Below are 18,341 nucleotides of genomic sequence, written 5' to 3'. Positions count from 1 at the left end.
GAATGATTTCAGTGTGTCTGCGTGATGAGAGACAGCATCTTGGTTCTGTTTTCCCATGGAAATCCATTTGCTGGGACAACAAACTAACCCTGCTGTTACTCTAAGCCAGGGGGCCTTGGTAGTAATTATTCCCATGACAGGGATGACACACAGACATGCATGGAAACACATGGCCATACAAACACCAAACACAACACACACAAACACACACACAAACACAACTCATTGTATACCCACACAGATGCTAAAACAGTCAGGGCAAGCAACTGAATTGCCAAATCAGCATGCTTACAGTGCAAGAAAGAAAGAAAGCAAAGTAAATGTAGAAAGTTTTTCTGCTGCACTAACATAATATTATGTGTTTAACATACCCAGAAGTTCAGTACCCTCATTTTTATCTATAGATAATTTGATTCAATGTAGTTTTTTGTCAACACAAATTTCACAAGTTTGAATAACCCAAGTAATCTTATATTCCAATTACATTAAACCAGATTAAGCTTCTTGAATTAACTTTTTACTAGTTTAACATTGGTCCAAGCCCTCTGTTTGAACTGTAACCAATAACCTTTTTTTTTTTTTTAGGACTGAGCCCCATATGTGGACAGGGATATCGTGTGAACAGGTTTATTCCTAGCATCAGGGACTCAATCACGTCAAAGGTGCATCTAAACAGATTAACCCTGATGTTTAATTGGAGTAAGGCCAATTGGTGACTTTGTTAATGTGAATGTTGCACGTGTTATGCAACAGCTCAACCTCTCTGTTGGAAGGATGTAGACTGCCTCCTTCTGATCAAACTGTGAAATGCAGCGCTTGTACATGAGCTAATGTAGTTGAACAAAATATTCAGACAGACTATCTATCTATCTATCTATCTATCTATCTATCTATCTATCTATCTATCTATCTATCTATCTATCAAATGCTCTGTACCAAATTATTTTGATATTAGATGTCAATTGCTGGGTAAAGCCACTACGACAATTTGGACACTTGAGCTTGAGAATTATAGTTGCTCATCTACTCTGAAGAATTAAACAATAAGTGGCATGTTGTTGCCATCTAAAGCTGAAACACCAACAATATCATGCCTAAAATAAATCCCATTAAATGCCCCAGCCATTTCCTTATCAGAAGCTGCCTCTTAGGTTGTGAACCATCAGATCAGATGTACAACATCACACTAACCTGGCCCATTACTCAAAAAGTGCTGTGTTTAGACACAAGAGCCTGAGGTGGGGTTTGACTCCTCACTGATATGAAACACAGGAAAAGGAAAAAGGGCATGCTTGGGGGCAAAGAATTATAGCTTATGAAAATAGAAATGAAAATGATAAGGTATAATACAGAGGAAAGGGAAGTCTGTTTGGCACAAAAGGGCGAGGTAGAGGTGGTGTGTGTGTTCTCACTGTTTCTCCTTTATCCTTTTATAGCTATACAAGAATGATGAAGCAACTTTTACCAGATGAGGGCAGCACAGCACACACAGCAAACTTTATCATCAGGTTTATGTTTATCTTAGAAAACAGTCATTGCTCTGGCTTCCTCAAGGAAAATCCAACCAATGTTACAAATGATTACTAATCCGATGAATAAATTAAAGAACATTTTGTTCTGATTCCCACCTCCTGATCACACTCTCCTTTTAGGGTCATGGGTTATTTTCTTTCCTATTCTTCAAATTCCTCTCAGAGTCATTCACTCAACACTGCAAAAGGCAGCCCAACCTCTCCCCAGACGCCAGTATACCCAGCAGAGGTCAGTACTAGAGCAAAAGAACTTGGAAAGAGGCTTGGGAAGCAATGAACTAAGTTTAGCCAGCTTAGTGACTGATTCTAAAGACAGCCATGTGCTCAGCTAATATTAGACTGCTGGCAGTCTCTCCAGGACCGGTCTTACTAGTGCTCTGTGAGCACCCCGCAATATTATTTGCAGCTATATGGCTAAAAGACAGAATCCAACTCTACTATTTGTTCTTAAGCATCTAAAACATCAGGAATTAAGTGAATAGAAGGAAGCAGGGAGGAAACAGAGCTAATCTTGCTCATGCAAGGCAAGTTATTAGTTATTACAATAGGAAGTGGAAGTTTGTGGTGATTGTACTTTGACTCAAGGGCGAGTAAATAAGGCAGTAGTAATAAATACTGCACACTAAGGAGACAAATTGTTCAGAGCCAGAATATCTCAAACTTTTGCCCCAGGAGGGATTAACATTTAATTTGCAGCGGGTGCAGGTCAAACAAACATGCAGAAGTATGAACCTGCAAAACCACGGCTCCCTTAACATATTCTTTCATATCTATGCTTAAATGTATCTACATATAAAATTCAACAATTACCAAAAACAGTTTTTATTTACACAGATCAACAGAGAAACTCAAAATCTATCCAGTGTTTGGTTTCTTGTGGGTTAGAGTATTTCTGCAACGCAGTATAAATCTGATCACTTGTTGTTTTGTTTTGATCTGAAACAGTTAAGTATACATTACATTTGCAATATTGACTATCTTTAAAAAATGGCACGCGGTGAAAATCATGAAGAATCGTCAAGATAAACATCACCACGTGATTGCATGTCTGGCAGCCATAGGAGATGTTTATCAAAGGATGATGTAATTTGCAAACATTTCATTGGTCTTGAGTAATCAAATTCACTGCACACACAGAATAGGATTCCTACTTTCTAAAACTAAGTGCCATATATATACTTTAAAATGTGAAAAGCAGTTACATATGTCAATTGTCTGTTACTTCTGGCAGCCTTGGTTTAGAGAAAGTGATTCTGATGTGTCCACAGTCATGGCCAGTGTGATGAATGATGTAGAAACTTTGTATGAACATGACGTGGTTGTTGAAAGCAATCTTCTTCCAACGCCAAGTTTAGTGTTCCCTTCATGCTCTCACATCTTTACTCCACCTCTGCTGCTCATTTCTCTGCGGTCTTCATGACTGCCAGTGACTAATTGCACTAAGCCCTGGTAAAGTTATACTTTTTAATTCTTCCATCACAAGTGCCCAATTTCTCTTTTTTGTAGAGATAATGTGAAACCTAGAAGTCTGTCATGGCTCAATGAAAACACATGAGCCAAAAAGAGAGAAAGTAGAATTTAAATTGAATCACATAAATACAAGTCCTTTGTGACGTTTTACAAGAGATTTTATGGTTAAGGTACTAAAGAGTAACTGTCACACGTTAGAGTTACAATCTTAGGCTCTAATTTAAAAGAATAAATTCAGTTGTTAGACCAAGTTCTGTGGTATGAATGCCTCTTCTGAAATATTCAAAAGTATTCAATCAAATATTTGAGAAAGTTAATAAGAGAAGGTCTCCAATCTGTGTGAAGTCCTATGAGAGATTTTACATAAGCTATCATTGTATTATTATTCATGGACATTTTTTCTTTCACTTTCACATTATGAACATACAGTGGTCCAGCCACTCCTTAATAAATAAACAGACACTGTCCAAAGGTGCACCAGTCTCCATTGCAAACATCTAATTTAGTCATTAAACTTTGAGTCAAACAGACATTTATCTGAACATGTTAAACACACAGAAACAAATAACCTCACTTAATTATCAATTAATACATCTAAGGTGATTAGAAAAAAAGCTAACCTATTTTGTATGGTGCAAAACATTTACTAATATAACCAAGCATTAAATGAAGATATGTTTTATGCTTTTAGGCATCTCTCTTAAAGTTAGATATTTGTAGATAGCATGCTTAAGAAAACTGTAAGAGACACCCTCTTTTTGGTGTCTCACATTACTACAGTACATTGACTACTACTTTTATGTTTACTACTCCTGACTTTTATGTATTTTTTTAATAATATGGTATTTACTTTACTCAGATGGCTGCCTACAACCAACATTTCAACCCTTATTATGCTGGGCAGGTCTTCAGATCTCATAGAGGCTCTCATGGAGGAAGCTCGATCACCCTTAGCCAGCCTAGACTGTGTATGACCAAAACAGGACAGCATGAGGATCTCAGGCTGCACTTTGGCTCAGTGGAGGTAAAAAACTCTGAGACATAGCTGGGAAGTTGTCCAAAATGTGCATGAAATTTGATTGCTAAAATAAAATCTAAATAAAAGAAAAATCTGCTGTATAGCCAACAACGTGAAGCTAAAACGGTCTGCAGCATTTTGGGCTGTCTGCAATCTGGAAATACTCAGGGCTCCGACAGTTGAATTTACAGGTTAAATAAAAGCATAGATCATAGTTTCCAGGTGATGTAAAGACAAATATTGTCAGAATCTCTGATTTGTCGCAAACACGCCTGTTTTGCAAAGCTTTGTATGTTTCTTCAAGCTTAGCTTGGCATCAAAACTGAGCATTAATCCTTTGAGTAGCAGCAGCTACATTCAGGCTCTGTCCAAACATCCATTTTTATCGAAAGTTATAGATAAAGTTGCTATGAGCTTTCATGAATTTGAATCAATTTCAGGAATCAGTCAGGAATATTAGTATAGCCAGACACTCATGACTCAAACTATAAGAAAAAAATGTATTACAAGATAAAAATGTGAGTGATGAACTGTAAAGAAAATGATTAAGATAATAACGGGTAAGTAATGACTACAGCAAAGACAAAAACAAAACACTAAATTGCTGCTTTTCTGGGCAAATTGCCTCCAAACTGAAGATAGATCTGTAAAAGAGCGAGCCAGGATTGCTTTAGATGAGCTGTAACAAGATTAGAGCAAATAATAATTTCAGTCCTGTCTGCATTCAGTAGCATAAAATCAACAACTTTGAATAAAAGTCATTTAATCTGGCCAGCAGCTGTTTGCTTCTGAGCTATCACTCAGTTTGCAGACAGGTACTATTAACCTGCTGTTTCAGAACTTACTAGGATTGGTTACATCGCTGACTTTTTAACCCCTTATTAACCTGAGCCCAGCTAGGGATGGCAGTGTCTGTCTGTCGTTTGCTTCACCACTTTGGTTCAGACTCAAATATCTCAATAACTACTGGATGGATTACCATGAAATTTTGTACAGACATTCATGGTTCCCAGAGGATGAATCCTACTGACTTACATCATCCTCTGACTTTTCCTCTAGTGTCACCATGAGGTTGACATTTGTGGTTTTGAGGGAAATGTCTTAACGACTACTGAGCAGATTGCCGTTAGATTTATTGCAGATATTCATCTTATGTTATATAATAATTATGAGTCTAGATTTAAAGGGACAGAGTGGTTTATCTGATCTAATATATAACCAATGAAGATGTGTTTTTATGAATGTACATGTATGTAATAGTGTTTTTCCCTCATGTTGTTCCAGTTTACAGGATTATCGTAAATACTTTGGCACTTCCTCCTTCTTTTTGCTGTTACTCAAACAGTAACTGTGCAGTCACAGTGTGCATGTTACGCAGTTACATATGCACATTTGTCTAACATTTGTTAACTCAATCATGCAGTTAGTTTGCAGAATTTAACTTCATATTTTTTTGTTGGAGTAATGCGACCCAGGTTCAATAAAATAAATAGCTAACTGTACAGGAATTGTAAGTTATTAAATGCAACTGAAACTTAAAAAAAACCTCTAATGGTCATTGAAATTGACATTAGAATAGCATGATTATTAGGGGTTTTAACTTCAGCAGTTATAGTTATTATGTGACCTGTTTGTATTAAGACAAATTCATTCTTAATTTCAGGTGATTCCACAAACTCGGCGTTTGCTTTTAATTTTCACTTTGGCTTTGAAACACGAATGAATTTTGCTTATGTATGGTGTACTCCAGTGATATTTAAATATTTATTCTCTCTCTCCCTCTATCTCCCACACACACACACACACACACACACACACACACACACACACACAAACACACACACACACACACACACAAACACACACACACACACACACACACACACACACACACACACACACACACACACACACATGCATACAATTCTTTCCATGACACAGACTCTCCATGTGGTCAGCAATGTCAATCTGTCAATAAACAATGTTGCAATCCTCCTAACTTTTAATGGCGATTAATCTTACAAGTAACTACAAACCCACAATACTGGTTTGATCAATCGTTTTTTTAGGCGGTTAAAGAAGTTGAGTGTGTTGATATGTGTGCAAACAGTGACAGTCTCTTAAATAGTTGAGCTTCATGGGCCGTGTGTTCATACCTTATTTGGGGATGCCCCGCTGCTCAAGAAATCACACAATCCATGTGTCACTGCCTGAGACTTTGGGCATAGATGAAGAGAGAGTCTAGGATGCCAGAATAGCTCAGAGAAAGGCAAGAAGAGATATAGGGAAGATTAAAATAGTTTGAGATTGAGGGAAAAGTCCAGGTGGTGAAGACTAAGAAGAAGAAATGAAAGAAGAGAAAGAGTAATAGAGGGAGGAGAGGGTTTGGGGAGGGGTTGGTGATCCTCTTATAGCCAATGAAGAACAAGAAAGGAGGATTTCAGGGAGGGTGATGTGCTCAGTCCTGAAGTCACAGCTCACCGTTTCAGCATTCACAGAGGAGGACAGGAGAGGATCAATTTTACCAACAAAACCGCACAGAGAATACTTCCACACTGTCAGGACTTCTCATTTAGAAGAATGACAGAGAAGAGGACTCTGCCTGAGAAGGCCTAAGTAAATCTTCAATCTGTCTTTCCAGGGGAGCCTCATATTGAGAGGGCAAGGTGGATACATGCATTGGAGTAAACCAGAGTTACAGACACCTAAAACCAGCTCACATGTGTGTAGTGGGGAAGGAAAGAGAAGTAGGGAAGAGCTACGGAGTGCCTGCCTAATTGCATGTTCCTAGGTCCAGACAGAAACATGCCCCTCTCTTCCAAGATCAATTATTCATACGCATAAGGTTTCCTGTGTGTTACGGGCAGAACGAGGCGGGCTGTGGTGGCTCAGCTCCAAACTGTGGCACAGTGCGCTGAGAGACAAGAGCTGAAGGAGCAGAAAACAGGGAGACAAGACAGATAGAGGACACCGGGAGATTGTGTGACAATTGGAGATCAAAGGTCGAAGCAGCAGAGGAGAATAATCTGAGGAGGAAACAGTGTTTGTCGGTGTGAGGAGAATGAAGGCTCTACAGAAGAATCAGGGACGCACTGACCAGATGTTGGGAGCCATGGCTGATGTGCTTACGTCCGTGGCTATGCCCAATCAACAGTGGGTGAGTTGTTCATCTGGCTCCGTTGAGCTCTGTTTGTGTATTTACTGGCTGTTTATCGGAAAACATAATGCCACAAATCCAAAAGGAAAGAAAAGAACATATGGATGTATTTTTCTGTGCTTGTGGAGCATGATGTCCCGCTTATCTCTGGCCTACATCACTGCATACCAAGTTTATTTTGTGTCATTGCTATAACTTAGTCTTAAACCTAAAATGGTCAAGGCACAAAAGCATAAATAGAGAGAGAGAGAGAGAGAGAGAGAGGGATGGATAGAGGGAGATTGCTAGTCTCTGTTCAGTGCTTGGGAGGAATCTTGGATGTCTCCGAGGAAGAGGAAGCAGAGTAGTAGTGATTAAACCGTCTGACTCATGCAGGTCTAACGCTTCACTGCAACCCTGCAAATTCATTGTCCTCCTTCCTTCCCTTCATCTGTCTCCACCTCTCTTCTCTCTACTTTTAGAGGCGTCCGCATGCTGGTTGTGACACAGCATCTGGTAATTCAGACATACAGAGTTCATAGTACAGCAAAAGGTCCAGTGGGTTTGTTTATCTTGATAAATCATTTCCGCCATGGCAGATAACGGTAAAAACCATAGCAATGATTATAATCTGCCTCCATCCCCTGCAGAGGAGTGATAACTGCGCTTGCCTCTGTTTAACCTGTCGTCTGGTGCTGATGGGTTTTAAATAAAGATTGAAACTGCGGTCTGAGAAGCAGTTCTTATCCAAGCTCTGTGGCAAAAGTTGGACCTCAACAATTTCCATTGCATTCTTGTTCAGTGCGTAATGGAGACAGTGATGAAAAAGATGCAGGAAATTGTGGAAAAAATATAGCTGCTGGTATAATGTTTTGTGGCGATGTGACCGTAAGCACTCTGTACAATCTTGCCATCACTTCCTCCTTGAGAGCAGTGCTCCGCAGCTGACAAAGGCATCTCTGTGTGTAGCTCTCAGAGGGTGGTGAGGCGGACCTCCCATCAAGCGAAGAGGAAAAGGGGCCTGTCCAGGTCCAGTGGGAGCCAGAGGGGCTGGACTGGGAGCAGCAGGCCATCACAGAAAACCCAGAGCGGAGAGAAAGAACAGGTAAGACCTGAAAGAGCTGCACTGAGCGTGACAGACCATTTTGTGACCCCAAACCCACAATGCAAGTCCAAACACTGGCCCTAACCAAACCAGTCAGAGCTTACAGACTCACCGAAACACAAACGTCCGGGCTCAGCTTTGATTCTTTCTGTGGAAGGTCTCAGATTTCGGTGCAGTGACTTCTAAAGGATCCTGCTCAGCCACTTAATCACTCAGTGAGAGACTACTGGCTACAATCTGTGTTGCTGTTTACATATATACAGTGATGGTTTCTTCATTCAAGATTTATGACAATACACAGGCTTGAATTTGCAAGTGTGTACGTGCCATGTGAGCTACTGCTCAGGTCTCTGCTTTCGGCACAGTCTGTTGCGTGCATGTTAGCCATATGTGAACACAGGATCAAAACAGGCTTGAGTCCCATCTGCCATATCTGATGGTGGTCATTAGGCAGTAATAACTTCAGGGAAAGTATCAGATTGGAGTTGCCCGAGTGTTGGCGGTTTATTCCTATGAAACCCCACCCCATCCTCTATTAGCACTGATAGCAGTAAATTACCATGCTGTAATGTACCATACATAAGTACTTGAGAGAGAGAAAGAGGTTTTTTGTGTAAGTGTGTACACATGCAATGCTTTCCAGATGCGGCAAGAAAACACGTTCAGCTGCTTCCTTTCCTCTTCTGCCCCAACACTGTTGGTTGCACTAAGGGTTTGCATGCTTTTCCATTTTCCTTGAGTGAAATGGAACAAAAGGAGCTTTGTAGCTGGTTCTGGGTTTGGCTTAGAGGGAGTATGTGTGTGTATATATATATGGGAGGTTGGGTGGTGTGTACCATGTGGCTGGACCACTTACTTTTGTGCAGAACAGTACATGGCGCACAGAGAAGGTGTGCGTGAGGTGAGGGTAGTGGGGCCAGAGGAAGCTGTCAGCGATCCTTATCTGTAATGGTCTTACATGGATAGGGTGTGCTGCTGAGGTTAATGCTGCCAAATATTGTTTTAGCACACAACTCATGGCTCAGAAAAGCAAAAAAGGTAAAGAAATGCGTTTAGGGAGATGTGGAAGGATGATTACCCCAAGGCAGATTGTTCATTTTAGACCCAGACAAGCTCCTTTGCTCAATTGTTTTTGCATAGCCCAATTTCCTGCGGATGGGAAATTGGATGGAAAATCAATGAAACACAAGGCAGAAAAACATCTGAACTGCAACAACAAAACACAGACTATGCCATAGCCCAGAGTAGGTTATTTAGCAGCTCTCCATATATATTGTCCATATCGAGACAAAATCACGGTTCATGGTTTTACTGTGTAAATGAACAAATTTTATTTTATCAGAATCTGTTGCAGCGTACTTGAGTGCATATTCAGTCATTTTTGAGAATGAAATATTTAAAAAACAATACAGCCATTTTTTATGCAAACTTTTTTTAAAAAATAAATGTGTTTTTAAGTTTTTTTTATTTTTTTTATTTTTTTTTTACAGTTTTCAGTAAATTTTGAGCATTTTATCAATAATAGATCTTTAATAGTTTTTGCAATATCATTTTTGTTTGTATCGTCTACCTGTAACCCACAGATGTCAATGCAAAGGACAAAAAGTCTTGTTTTCACAAAACCCTGAATTTTTATGGTTTGTGATCTTGACATAATGACATATGTGCCCCTATATACTTATAAAACTGACACACCATACAATCATAATGTCATAATGCCAATCAACAGGCTTTGCAGCCTAGAACTTACTCACCAAACTTACTTGTTAAAAGATTAATGAGATTTTTTTGACATTTTTTATGATTTGTATAATTCCGTTTTATGATTCAAACAGTTTTTTTTAAAATGAACCCATTTCCTGTAATATTTTAATGTAACATACTTTAAGCTTCAACACATGTGCAAGGGTTGCTATATAGAAATATTTTGATCATCATTATTATGATTAACATAAAAGTAATAATTAAAGTGTTCAGTCAAACATGTAGAACAGAAGACATATGATTAGATTTTGTCATGGTTTGACTGGCAGAGGTCATAGTGTTGTTTCCATCTCTTGCTGTGTCTGTGGAGGAGAAGGGAAAGAGGAGAGGCTTCTACTTTCTTTAAAGATGTGCTTCATGGGGCCATAAGGGCCATCTGTTCTGTGTTAGAAACAAAACGCCTGCTAGTGGCTTCACAGGAATCACAAGACAGTGCCAACCTCCACGAATTCAGATTCAGATTCAGATTTTTTTTAATTCGTCCCGTTTCTCCATCCCAGCTTACTTTGCTCCTCTTTCCTCTTCTTGCTTTTCTGTATTTTTTCCAAAGGAGAGAAGTGAATCGTATTACATTGCGACTTTGTTTTCCTCTTATCCACTTTTCCCTCTCTTCTCTTCCCTTTTCTTCTCCAATCCCTTTTTTTTTTTATCTTGTCTCTCATCCTCCTCAAAGCCATGTCTTCTGCAGGGGTATTTTAAACCTGGCAACTTATCCAAGTACACAAAGCTGCTGATCATATTTCTCTCATATCTTATCAGTTTTTCTCTGTTTCATGACTCCTCAGACTCCCAGCCATATAGCTCATAGTCTAACTCTCCCCAGGCAGTGTGTGTTCTGTAACACTGATCAGTGATGGATGGCCATGTGTGTCCACGCACTCTGCATTTTATGATGTTGTCTCTTTCAAGGTGAAATGCTTGAAGCCACATCAACAGGAAAATGCGCTGAACCAGTAACACTAACAGTGTTGCATTCGACCCACAACTGCCTGCACATACTCTTCATGTGAGCATGTGTCTCTGAACAAGCTCATACGTGACTTAAAAACACATGCATATTATTAGTTCTGAGAAAGACAAAGTTATGGCAATGAAATGTGATATCTAGGGAATGTGATATTCTGTAAGATATACAGAGGTAATAATGAAAATTTATGGGACCATAATATGAAGAACACTTACATAATATTCTCTACACCACAATTCTTCTGTGTAGCACACAAGAATACTATTTTTATAGCATTAAAACTGGATGTTTTTAGAACTGATTTTCCCCATTTTATACCATTTAAATCCTGAAATAATTAAAGGATTCCCAATTTAAAATACTAGCGATCAAAACAAGAGCCTAGAGAGAGCTTGTGGAGAGATTAAAAAATTCTTATGCCACTTTGTCTCCTGATTAAAAGTGGAACCATTGAAAACATGATTATGTTCAGAAGACTTGCGCACCCAGTTTGGTACTCAGCAACTCATTTAGTACAAATTTAATAACATCTTTCACCATACTCATAAGTGGATGTGAGGTAAACTATGCAGAAAATGCATGCCCTTGTCCATATTGGGTTTTGTAAGAGGCTGGGAGATTGTGCCATCCAAGGAGAAGTGGTGATCCCAAAGGACCCTGGGACTGAACTGTGTGTGTGTGACCTTAAATGGGCAGAGATCAACCTGAAGCTGCTTCATATAGTATTGCAAGGACCAGAGATTAAACAGCATTATTTCATACAGATGGATGGTGTAATTATGTGCGTGAGTATGTTTACACAATCATGATATCTCACCCACTTAAATGCAGAAGAGCTGCACTGTATTTCAGACCCTTACATCCTATGGAAATTGCATTTGCACTACAAATCATCAGGGTTCTTATGTGTACAGTATGATGGCAAGATTGATTGATATTTCATATCTGCTTTGGAATAAATCAAGTTTCCTTATTGTTTTTGCAAACAATGAACAAAGACCAGCCCCAATTCTGTTATCTGCACCTTTGACCTATAGATCAGACCCTTTCTGACAAGCCCTCATGTTGAATGGTGACCATTAACCTCACTTATATGTGAATTAATGAATTTAATTTGCCTTGAATTGGCAACTTTGATCAAGGTCTGAAGCTGGCTGTTATAAATTTGAGGTAGGAAGGTGCAGGTCAGTCAGGTTACTCAGGCACCTCACAGGTCACTGGTCCACAGCAAAGCTGGCATTTACACCCCAGACTGACCTGGAAGGGAGGAGGCAGCTGGAGCACGACCTCACAGGGACACGTATGTGCACTGAAACATGCATCCACACACATTAAAGGACTCCCAAATGCACCACGTACACTCTTAACCAAAATCAATTATACACGCTGAACAGTGTAGCAGGAACACCATTTCCAAATCTCTTTTTCCAACAGAAAATCTCCTTCCCATGACAATAAAATGGCTGGTCTCAGTAATTATTAATCAAAGATAAAGCAGAAGTGCCTCTCTATGTGTGGTCCCTTGGTTTGCCTTCGTTTAATTAACATTTTCTCCTTTGGGTGGCATTTTAGCTGAGGCTTAAGCCTTGAACACAGTCAGCAGCAGCCTCAGAGCCTCAGTGCTAGCATGCTGCATCTAGAGCAAGGTTCAGATAGCAGCTCCAGAGAGATAAAGAGAGGGAGGGCAGCTGTGGGGTCAGGTAGAGGAGGAAAACTCTGACAGCCTCCAGTTTAAGTAATAACACCACAGTTTGTTGGAGAAAGAAGATCTGGATATGGAATAGTTGGAGTTTGCCTAGGAGTATGTGTTTGTGTGAATGTGTGGGTGTACAAGGTGTGGTTTGGTGTGTACGCTTATAATTGTGGGTGGTAGGTGAGTATCTTGGAGGTTTTGAGAAACAAGTCTCCGCCGGTGGTGTAACCTCCCCACTGTGGAGTGCAGAGCTCCTGCTGCCTGAGAGCTGCACTGCATGATGAGGTACAACAGTGGGAGGAACCGAGTGGTACTAGTGGTGAAGTGCGCACGCTCACACATGCATCCACACACATCCATCTGTCTCCCTGGTGTATGCCAGCAGTGTAGTTTAGTGTAATTAGACAAAAACAGCAGCTCTCTGCAGACTGGCAGGACAGAAGAGAAGAGAACAAGACAGTTTACTCTGTGACTTCTACTCCATAATGGGATTTAAGCCAAAAAACAAAAACCTCCCACTCACACTGAATTGTCCACAATGCCAGTTTGCCTTAATTGGCGCTCAGCTTAGAGATGCAGGGAGGAAGAAAGAGAGAGAGAGAGAGAGAGGAACTAAGGGAGAAAAAGTGGGGGAGAAGGAGGAAGAAAAATGAAGTCTAAGTGAGCATATTTTGGCAGGATTTCAGCTGGCTGATGGGGTGAGGAGAGGCTAATGTCAGTGGGGGGTGGGAGTGTGGGGAGGTTGTTGGGGAAAACACTGCGAATACGCAACTGCATCTCTGCTAAACCGACACTTGCTGTAGCTATTAGTGTGCATGCTTGTGTCATATGAATTCTGTGTTTTTGCCTGTTATTCCTGTAGCTTAATTCAAGTGTGTGTACACAATTCTGGACACTATAAATAAGTGTGTTGTGTTTGCTTTGTTAATCTGTATTCTAATAATGTCACCACAGAAGAAGCACATTAGGAAATTGTGTGCATTTAAATGAGCTGATTTACATTCATAAATCATGTTCATGATTCCAGCCTGAACTCGTGTCCTAAACTGCACAGAGAGGAGAGACGATACATTCTCCCTGCCTGGCCGACCTGGCTCTGATAAAAACACGCAGTATCTACTAGCGTGCTAATCTTTAGGCCTTTAAAAAGAGTCCAGCGTGAACATTCATGCATAGATTTGATTCATCCTTTATCACTGTAGCCGTCCTCTCTCTCCCTCTCTCCACAACTGCACAGGCACACATGTTCAGATGAAACATCTTTGACCTGTGTGTGTGTGTGTCTCGTGTGGGAGATAGAGAGAGGAAAGGAGTGGGGAAGCGAAGGAGAGAGATAAAAGGAGAGAGATGAATGGGTGTTAATGCACGCCTCACCTCACATCCACCACTCCTCCCTTCAAGCCAGGGGAGGAACATTTTTTCCATATTTCTGCTAACATTCGGGGCTTTGTACATGTCTCCTTGGCCAATTTTGTTGGTCATTTATTCAAAGGTTTCATTCCATATTGAGAAAGTAAGACTGTAGTTGTTGAATGTCAGGGTTGATACTTATTTCAGGGTTGAAATAAGGCTCTCAGTCGCAAAAATCAGCATTCAATATACTAATTGTATGTCAGATTTTGCCATTATGTGTATTATGATAATATCAGAGCATTATTTTATATTCATAACATTTGTGATACTGTTATTGCAGACAATATCGATATATCAAAGTACAAGAAGCAGCACTGGTGAACCAACACTTCCACTATAATCAACCCTGTGCAACAAGTACAAATGCCCCCTACTGGGTGCCTTGCAGAAACACATTCTGTCTGGCAGTTTCTAACTTAAGAGCACATGAAAAGATTCCCCTGCATTCACTTCATGAATTTTGAATGCATCTCAGGAGCAATGCATTCTTTATTATCTCTCCGCTGTGTTTGTGTAGACTGATAGTGCAGGCGGTGTTCGCTCAATTTGTAATGCTTTGCCCCCGGATTCTTGTCTTGGTGTCTTCGTTTCATCTCGCTTCTTTTAAACCCTCTGTGCTGCTGTCAAATCCATTGTTTCTCAGCCTGGCTTTGAATTGTGCTCCTATGCTTAGACGGTGTTTGGCAGCCATATCAGCATCAGACAAGTGGAGACATTCAGCAGCGCTGTTCAATATTCCTCCGGTGAATTGCCCCTTCAATCACAGTCGCTTAAAGCATCCATTTTAAGCAAAGAAAGGAAGAGATGGAGGGAGGCCGGGAGGCATAGAGGGGGAGGATTGTGATCTATCTGTATCTGTGCAGTGTGAGTGTTATATGTGGCAAACCAGTGTGCTGTCTGAGCCTGAGAATAGATGATATATCTGTCATTGTGGGATTTCTCTCTCTAGTGCAGAACATTCTTCTTCTCTTACACATTATTGCTTTAGTTTGCTCTGTATGTTTGTGAGTGAGGAAAAAGAAACAGAGAGTTGGTGTGAGAAAGAGCAAGCAGAGTCTAATGCAACTGTGTGTGTGCATGTGTGTACTCTTCTTGTGTGGCTAATGGGTGAGGCAGCCAGGCTTCTCTGTTTGCTCTGTCCCCTGAAGACAACAGGAACATCCTGACAGCAGTCTGCCACCGCCCTGTCATTGTGAAAAGATGAATGCTGGAGAGACAGCCATGCCAAGCGCTGAAGCTCTTGACAGTGCACCTCAGGGGTGTGCACGCTCGTTTGTACGCGTGCATGTTGGTTCAGTGCCAACCCATACTCAGCCTTCTCTTGTTTCGATGCCCCCGAAGAGGATGTCCCCAAAGAGTGCTGTGATGCTGCTTGTCTTTGTTGCAGTAATCAGGTGGTAATTTCCACATAGTCAGATTGTAGCCCGTGTGAGGGGAGCATAGCGTGATGTGCGCTGCAAAAGTGGGATGAGCTTGCATTCTGAGTCATAACCTCAAAAGCTTCCGGCCTAAGAAATACTGTTTGTTGGTCAGAGAATAAACGATTGGGTCCCAGAACATGCAGTATCTTACAATAGCGTTATCACCAGCCTTTTTCATTTTCCTTCCGCTGTCGTTTACATCTTGAGTTGTTTCCTCAGATAAGCCTGCCCCACCAATTGACATTTCAAGAGACTCTGATTTGATCTGTAAGGAAAGCTGATGAGTCATAATTTTGTGCTGATTGAGTTTAATGTGCCCTGATGTAAAGCACACGACTAAATATGATGCCCTTAGTGTGCCCCATTATGTTGGCAATTACACAACTTGTGCAGCTTCCAGGTTCATCAAATTGATTCACATGAGAAAACAAGAAACTATAAAAAAAAGGCAACATAATCATGATCATGATGATGAGCGCTTTAAGCAGACTGGCAGATTGTGTGTTTGCGTGTGGGCTACAGAACACACATAACCCCTCTATAAGATATGCACACTCATGTCTAGTTCCAGACATACATTTCCATGTATGCACTGTCTGATAATGTGAGCACTCATTCAGTCACAGACATTGAATGTACAGTATACCGAGGAAAGGTGCTGATGAGTGAAACTTTTGGAAACACACTTGTTTGCTGTTGTGGTTGGGTGATATGATGATATACACTCCGAGATGATAGAAATGTGAGATTTTGCTATTCTATGTATAACATTATCACAGTGATGGATTTACAGGATTTTTGCATCAGTATGATGAAAAACCTTGATTTATGTATTTCACATGATAAGCCAACAACAAACATTATGTTATTTTGTTTGTAAATGTTTAAATTAAATTGTTACTACATCATATCAGTAATACAATACTGTGATATGCCCACACCTAGATGAAAGGATCAATATCAGCCTCATCTTTGTGTCTATAGTTAAAGGGATTAGTTTAGCTCAAAGACTTAGATTTGCTGAGCTTTTCTTTAGCCCTTAGATTTCTTTGGTTAGACTGTCTGACTACAATGAATTGTCAGGCTAAATGACACACACACACACACACACTCACAAAGAATGCCATTGCCATGATTGTGAAATTTGAGACCGCCTGCCCGCTCAATGGAAACACAAAGAAAAAAAAGCTCACTATGCTGGCCCCGACTATCATAAATGATCAAAAGAAGTCAATATTGGAACTGTCCCAGCCAGGAAAGCCCACTGTTGCGATCCACGAAGTGAACACACACATTCTTAAACTGTCAGAAAGTATGACACACTCACAAACATGGTGATGACGCTGTGATCGCCTTACTGGAAAATACATGACACCTCCAACCTAACATGGCCTCTCTCTCTCTGTAAATAGCATTATGTATCATTACAGACCTGGGTGTTACTATTTCCAGGGTCAGCTCGGAGTGGACACTAGAGAGCGTGGCATTTCATCTGGTCTCGGAGTTGGATATCTAAGAGCCCCTGTAAGCATTACCTATGCCAAAATGAAACTCAACCATGTAGAAAAGAGGATAAGAGACAAGACAGGGACAGCAGACAAGAGAGGAAAGAGAAGGGAGCAAAGGAAAAACAGCTGAGAGGGAGGGAGAGGGGGGCAGATGAGAGAAAGAGAGGACAGGAAGAAAGAAAATTAGGGGAGTGGGAACCTTATCCTGGAATAGCCAGCAACTAGAGCCGCAGACTCCACCCTTCTCACCCCTCCCCTTACTCTCTCTCTCTTTCTCTTTCTCTCTCTCTCTCTCCCTTGCTATCTCTCTCCCTCTCTCTCTCTCTCTCTACGAAGCAGTCTCCCAGTCTGTCATTTGACCAGGCAGTTCACAGAGGCGAGAGCTCAGCACCAAAAAGAAAACAGAGTGAGAAAAAGAGCGATAGAGAGACATAGGGAAGGGAGCACAGTCAACATAAACGATAAGCTCGCTGGAATGTTTCCTTGACTGTTTATCACCAGCTGAAAACCTGTGAGTGTGGATTTCTTCTCGGCTTTTGTGGGCTCCTTCTCTTCTTCTCTGTCTGGATGTGGGCTTTTTAACTCTTGTCTGCAGTCAACTGAGGAGGAGGCTCAACTGACACCTTTTTGGGGATTAAAACTTTGAGGCTGCTGCTTGTGTGAGGGTGAGAGAGGTACAGTAAGAGAGACAGAGAAGAGAGTGAGGAGAGAAAGAGAGAAAGAGAGAGAGAGAGAGAAAGAGAGAGAGAGAGAGTGCCGGGCCATGCCCACCTCTGCTCATGGTCCAGCAGCATGAAAGGGGGCCACCATCACCATCGCCACCACCGAGGCTGTGGCTGCCAACACTTGTTTCGTAAAGTCCTGGCCAAGTGTGGCTGCTGCTATGCCCGAGTCAGAGGTCAGTGTTACTCACAAAAACACACACACTTAAACAGCAAACACACCTAAAAAAAGTTGATTTTCATTGAGTATGTCATTTCCACTCTAAGTTTTCTTGCCATTGGGTTGGTACCGGAAAATGGCTCTGAGACTCTGTTTTTTTTAGTTTTTTTGTGTGTGTGTGCATTTTATTGATCATGCTGAACTGAAGTCATAACTCTACTCTCCTCTCCTCTCCTCTCCTCTCCTCTCCTCTCCTCTCCTCTCCTCTCCTCTCCTCTCCTCTCCTCTCGTCTCCTCTCCTCTCCTCTCCTCTCCTCCGCTCTCCTCTCCTCTCCTCTCCTCCCCTCTCCTCTCCTCTCCTTTCCTCTCCTTTCCTCTCCTCTCCTCCCCTCCCTTTTCCTCTCCTTTCCTCCACACTTACTCAGATGTCCA

General features: G+C 41.1%; 1 protein-coding gene across 3 annotated transcripts in view; it reads left to right on the top strand.

The window, feature by feature from the left end:
* Window positions 1-7,081: 7,081 nt before the first annotated feature.
* arhgef25a (Rho guanine nucleotide exchange factor (GEF) 25a) overlaps window positions 7,082-18,341 on the top strand; it is a 43,327-nt gene continuing 32,067 nt past the window's right edge. Inside the window, exons 1-2 of one of the 3 annotated variants that reach the window (XM_042409611.1) lie at window positions 7,082-7,177; window positions 8,126-8,261. In XM_042409611.1, coding sequence (XP_042265545.1) covers window positions 7,082-7,177; window positions 8,126-8,261 — 232 coding nt within the window. Of the gene's footprint in view, window positions 7,178-8,125; window positions 8,262-17,191; window positions 17,926-18,341 lie in introns of those variants that run through there. The other 2 variants (XM_042409612.1, XM_042409613.1) reach the window with 2 other exon arrangements.

Source organism: Thunnus maccoyii, chromosome 4 (assembly GCF_910596095.1).
Source record: "Thunnus maccoyii chromosome 4, fThuMac1.1, whole genome shotgun sequence".
NCBI classification, from domain to species: domain Eukaryota; kingdom Metazoa; phylum Chordata; class Actinopteri; order Scombriformes; family Scombridae; genus Thunnus; species Thunnus maccoyii.
Note: the sequence above shows the minus strand (reverse complement) of the source record. Positions and strands in the feature narration are given on the sequence as shown.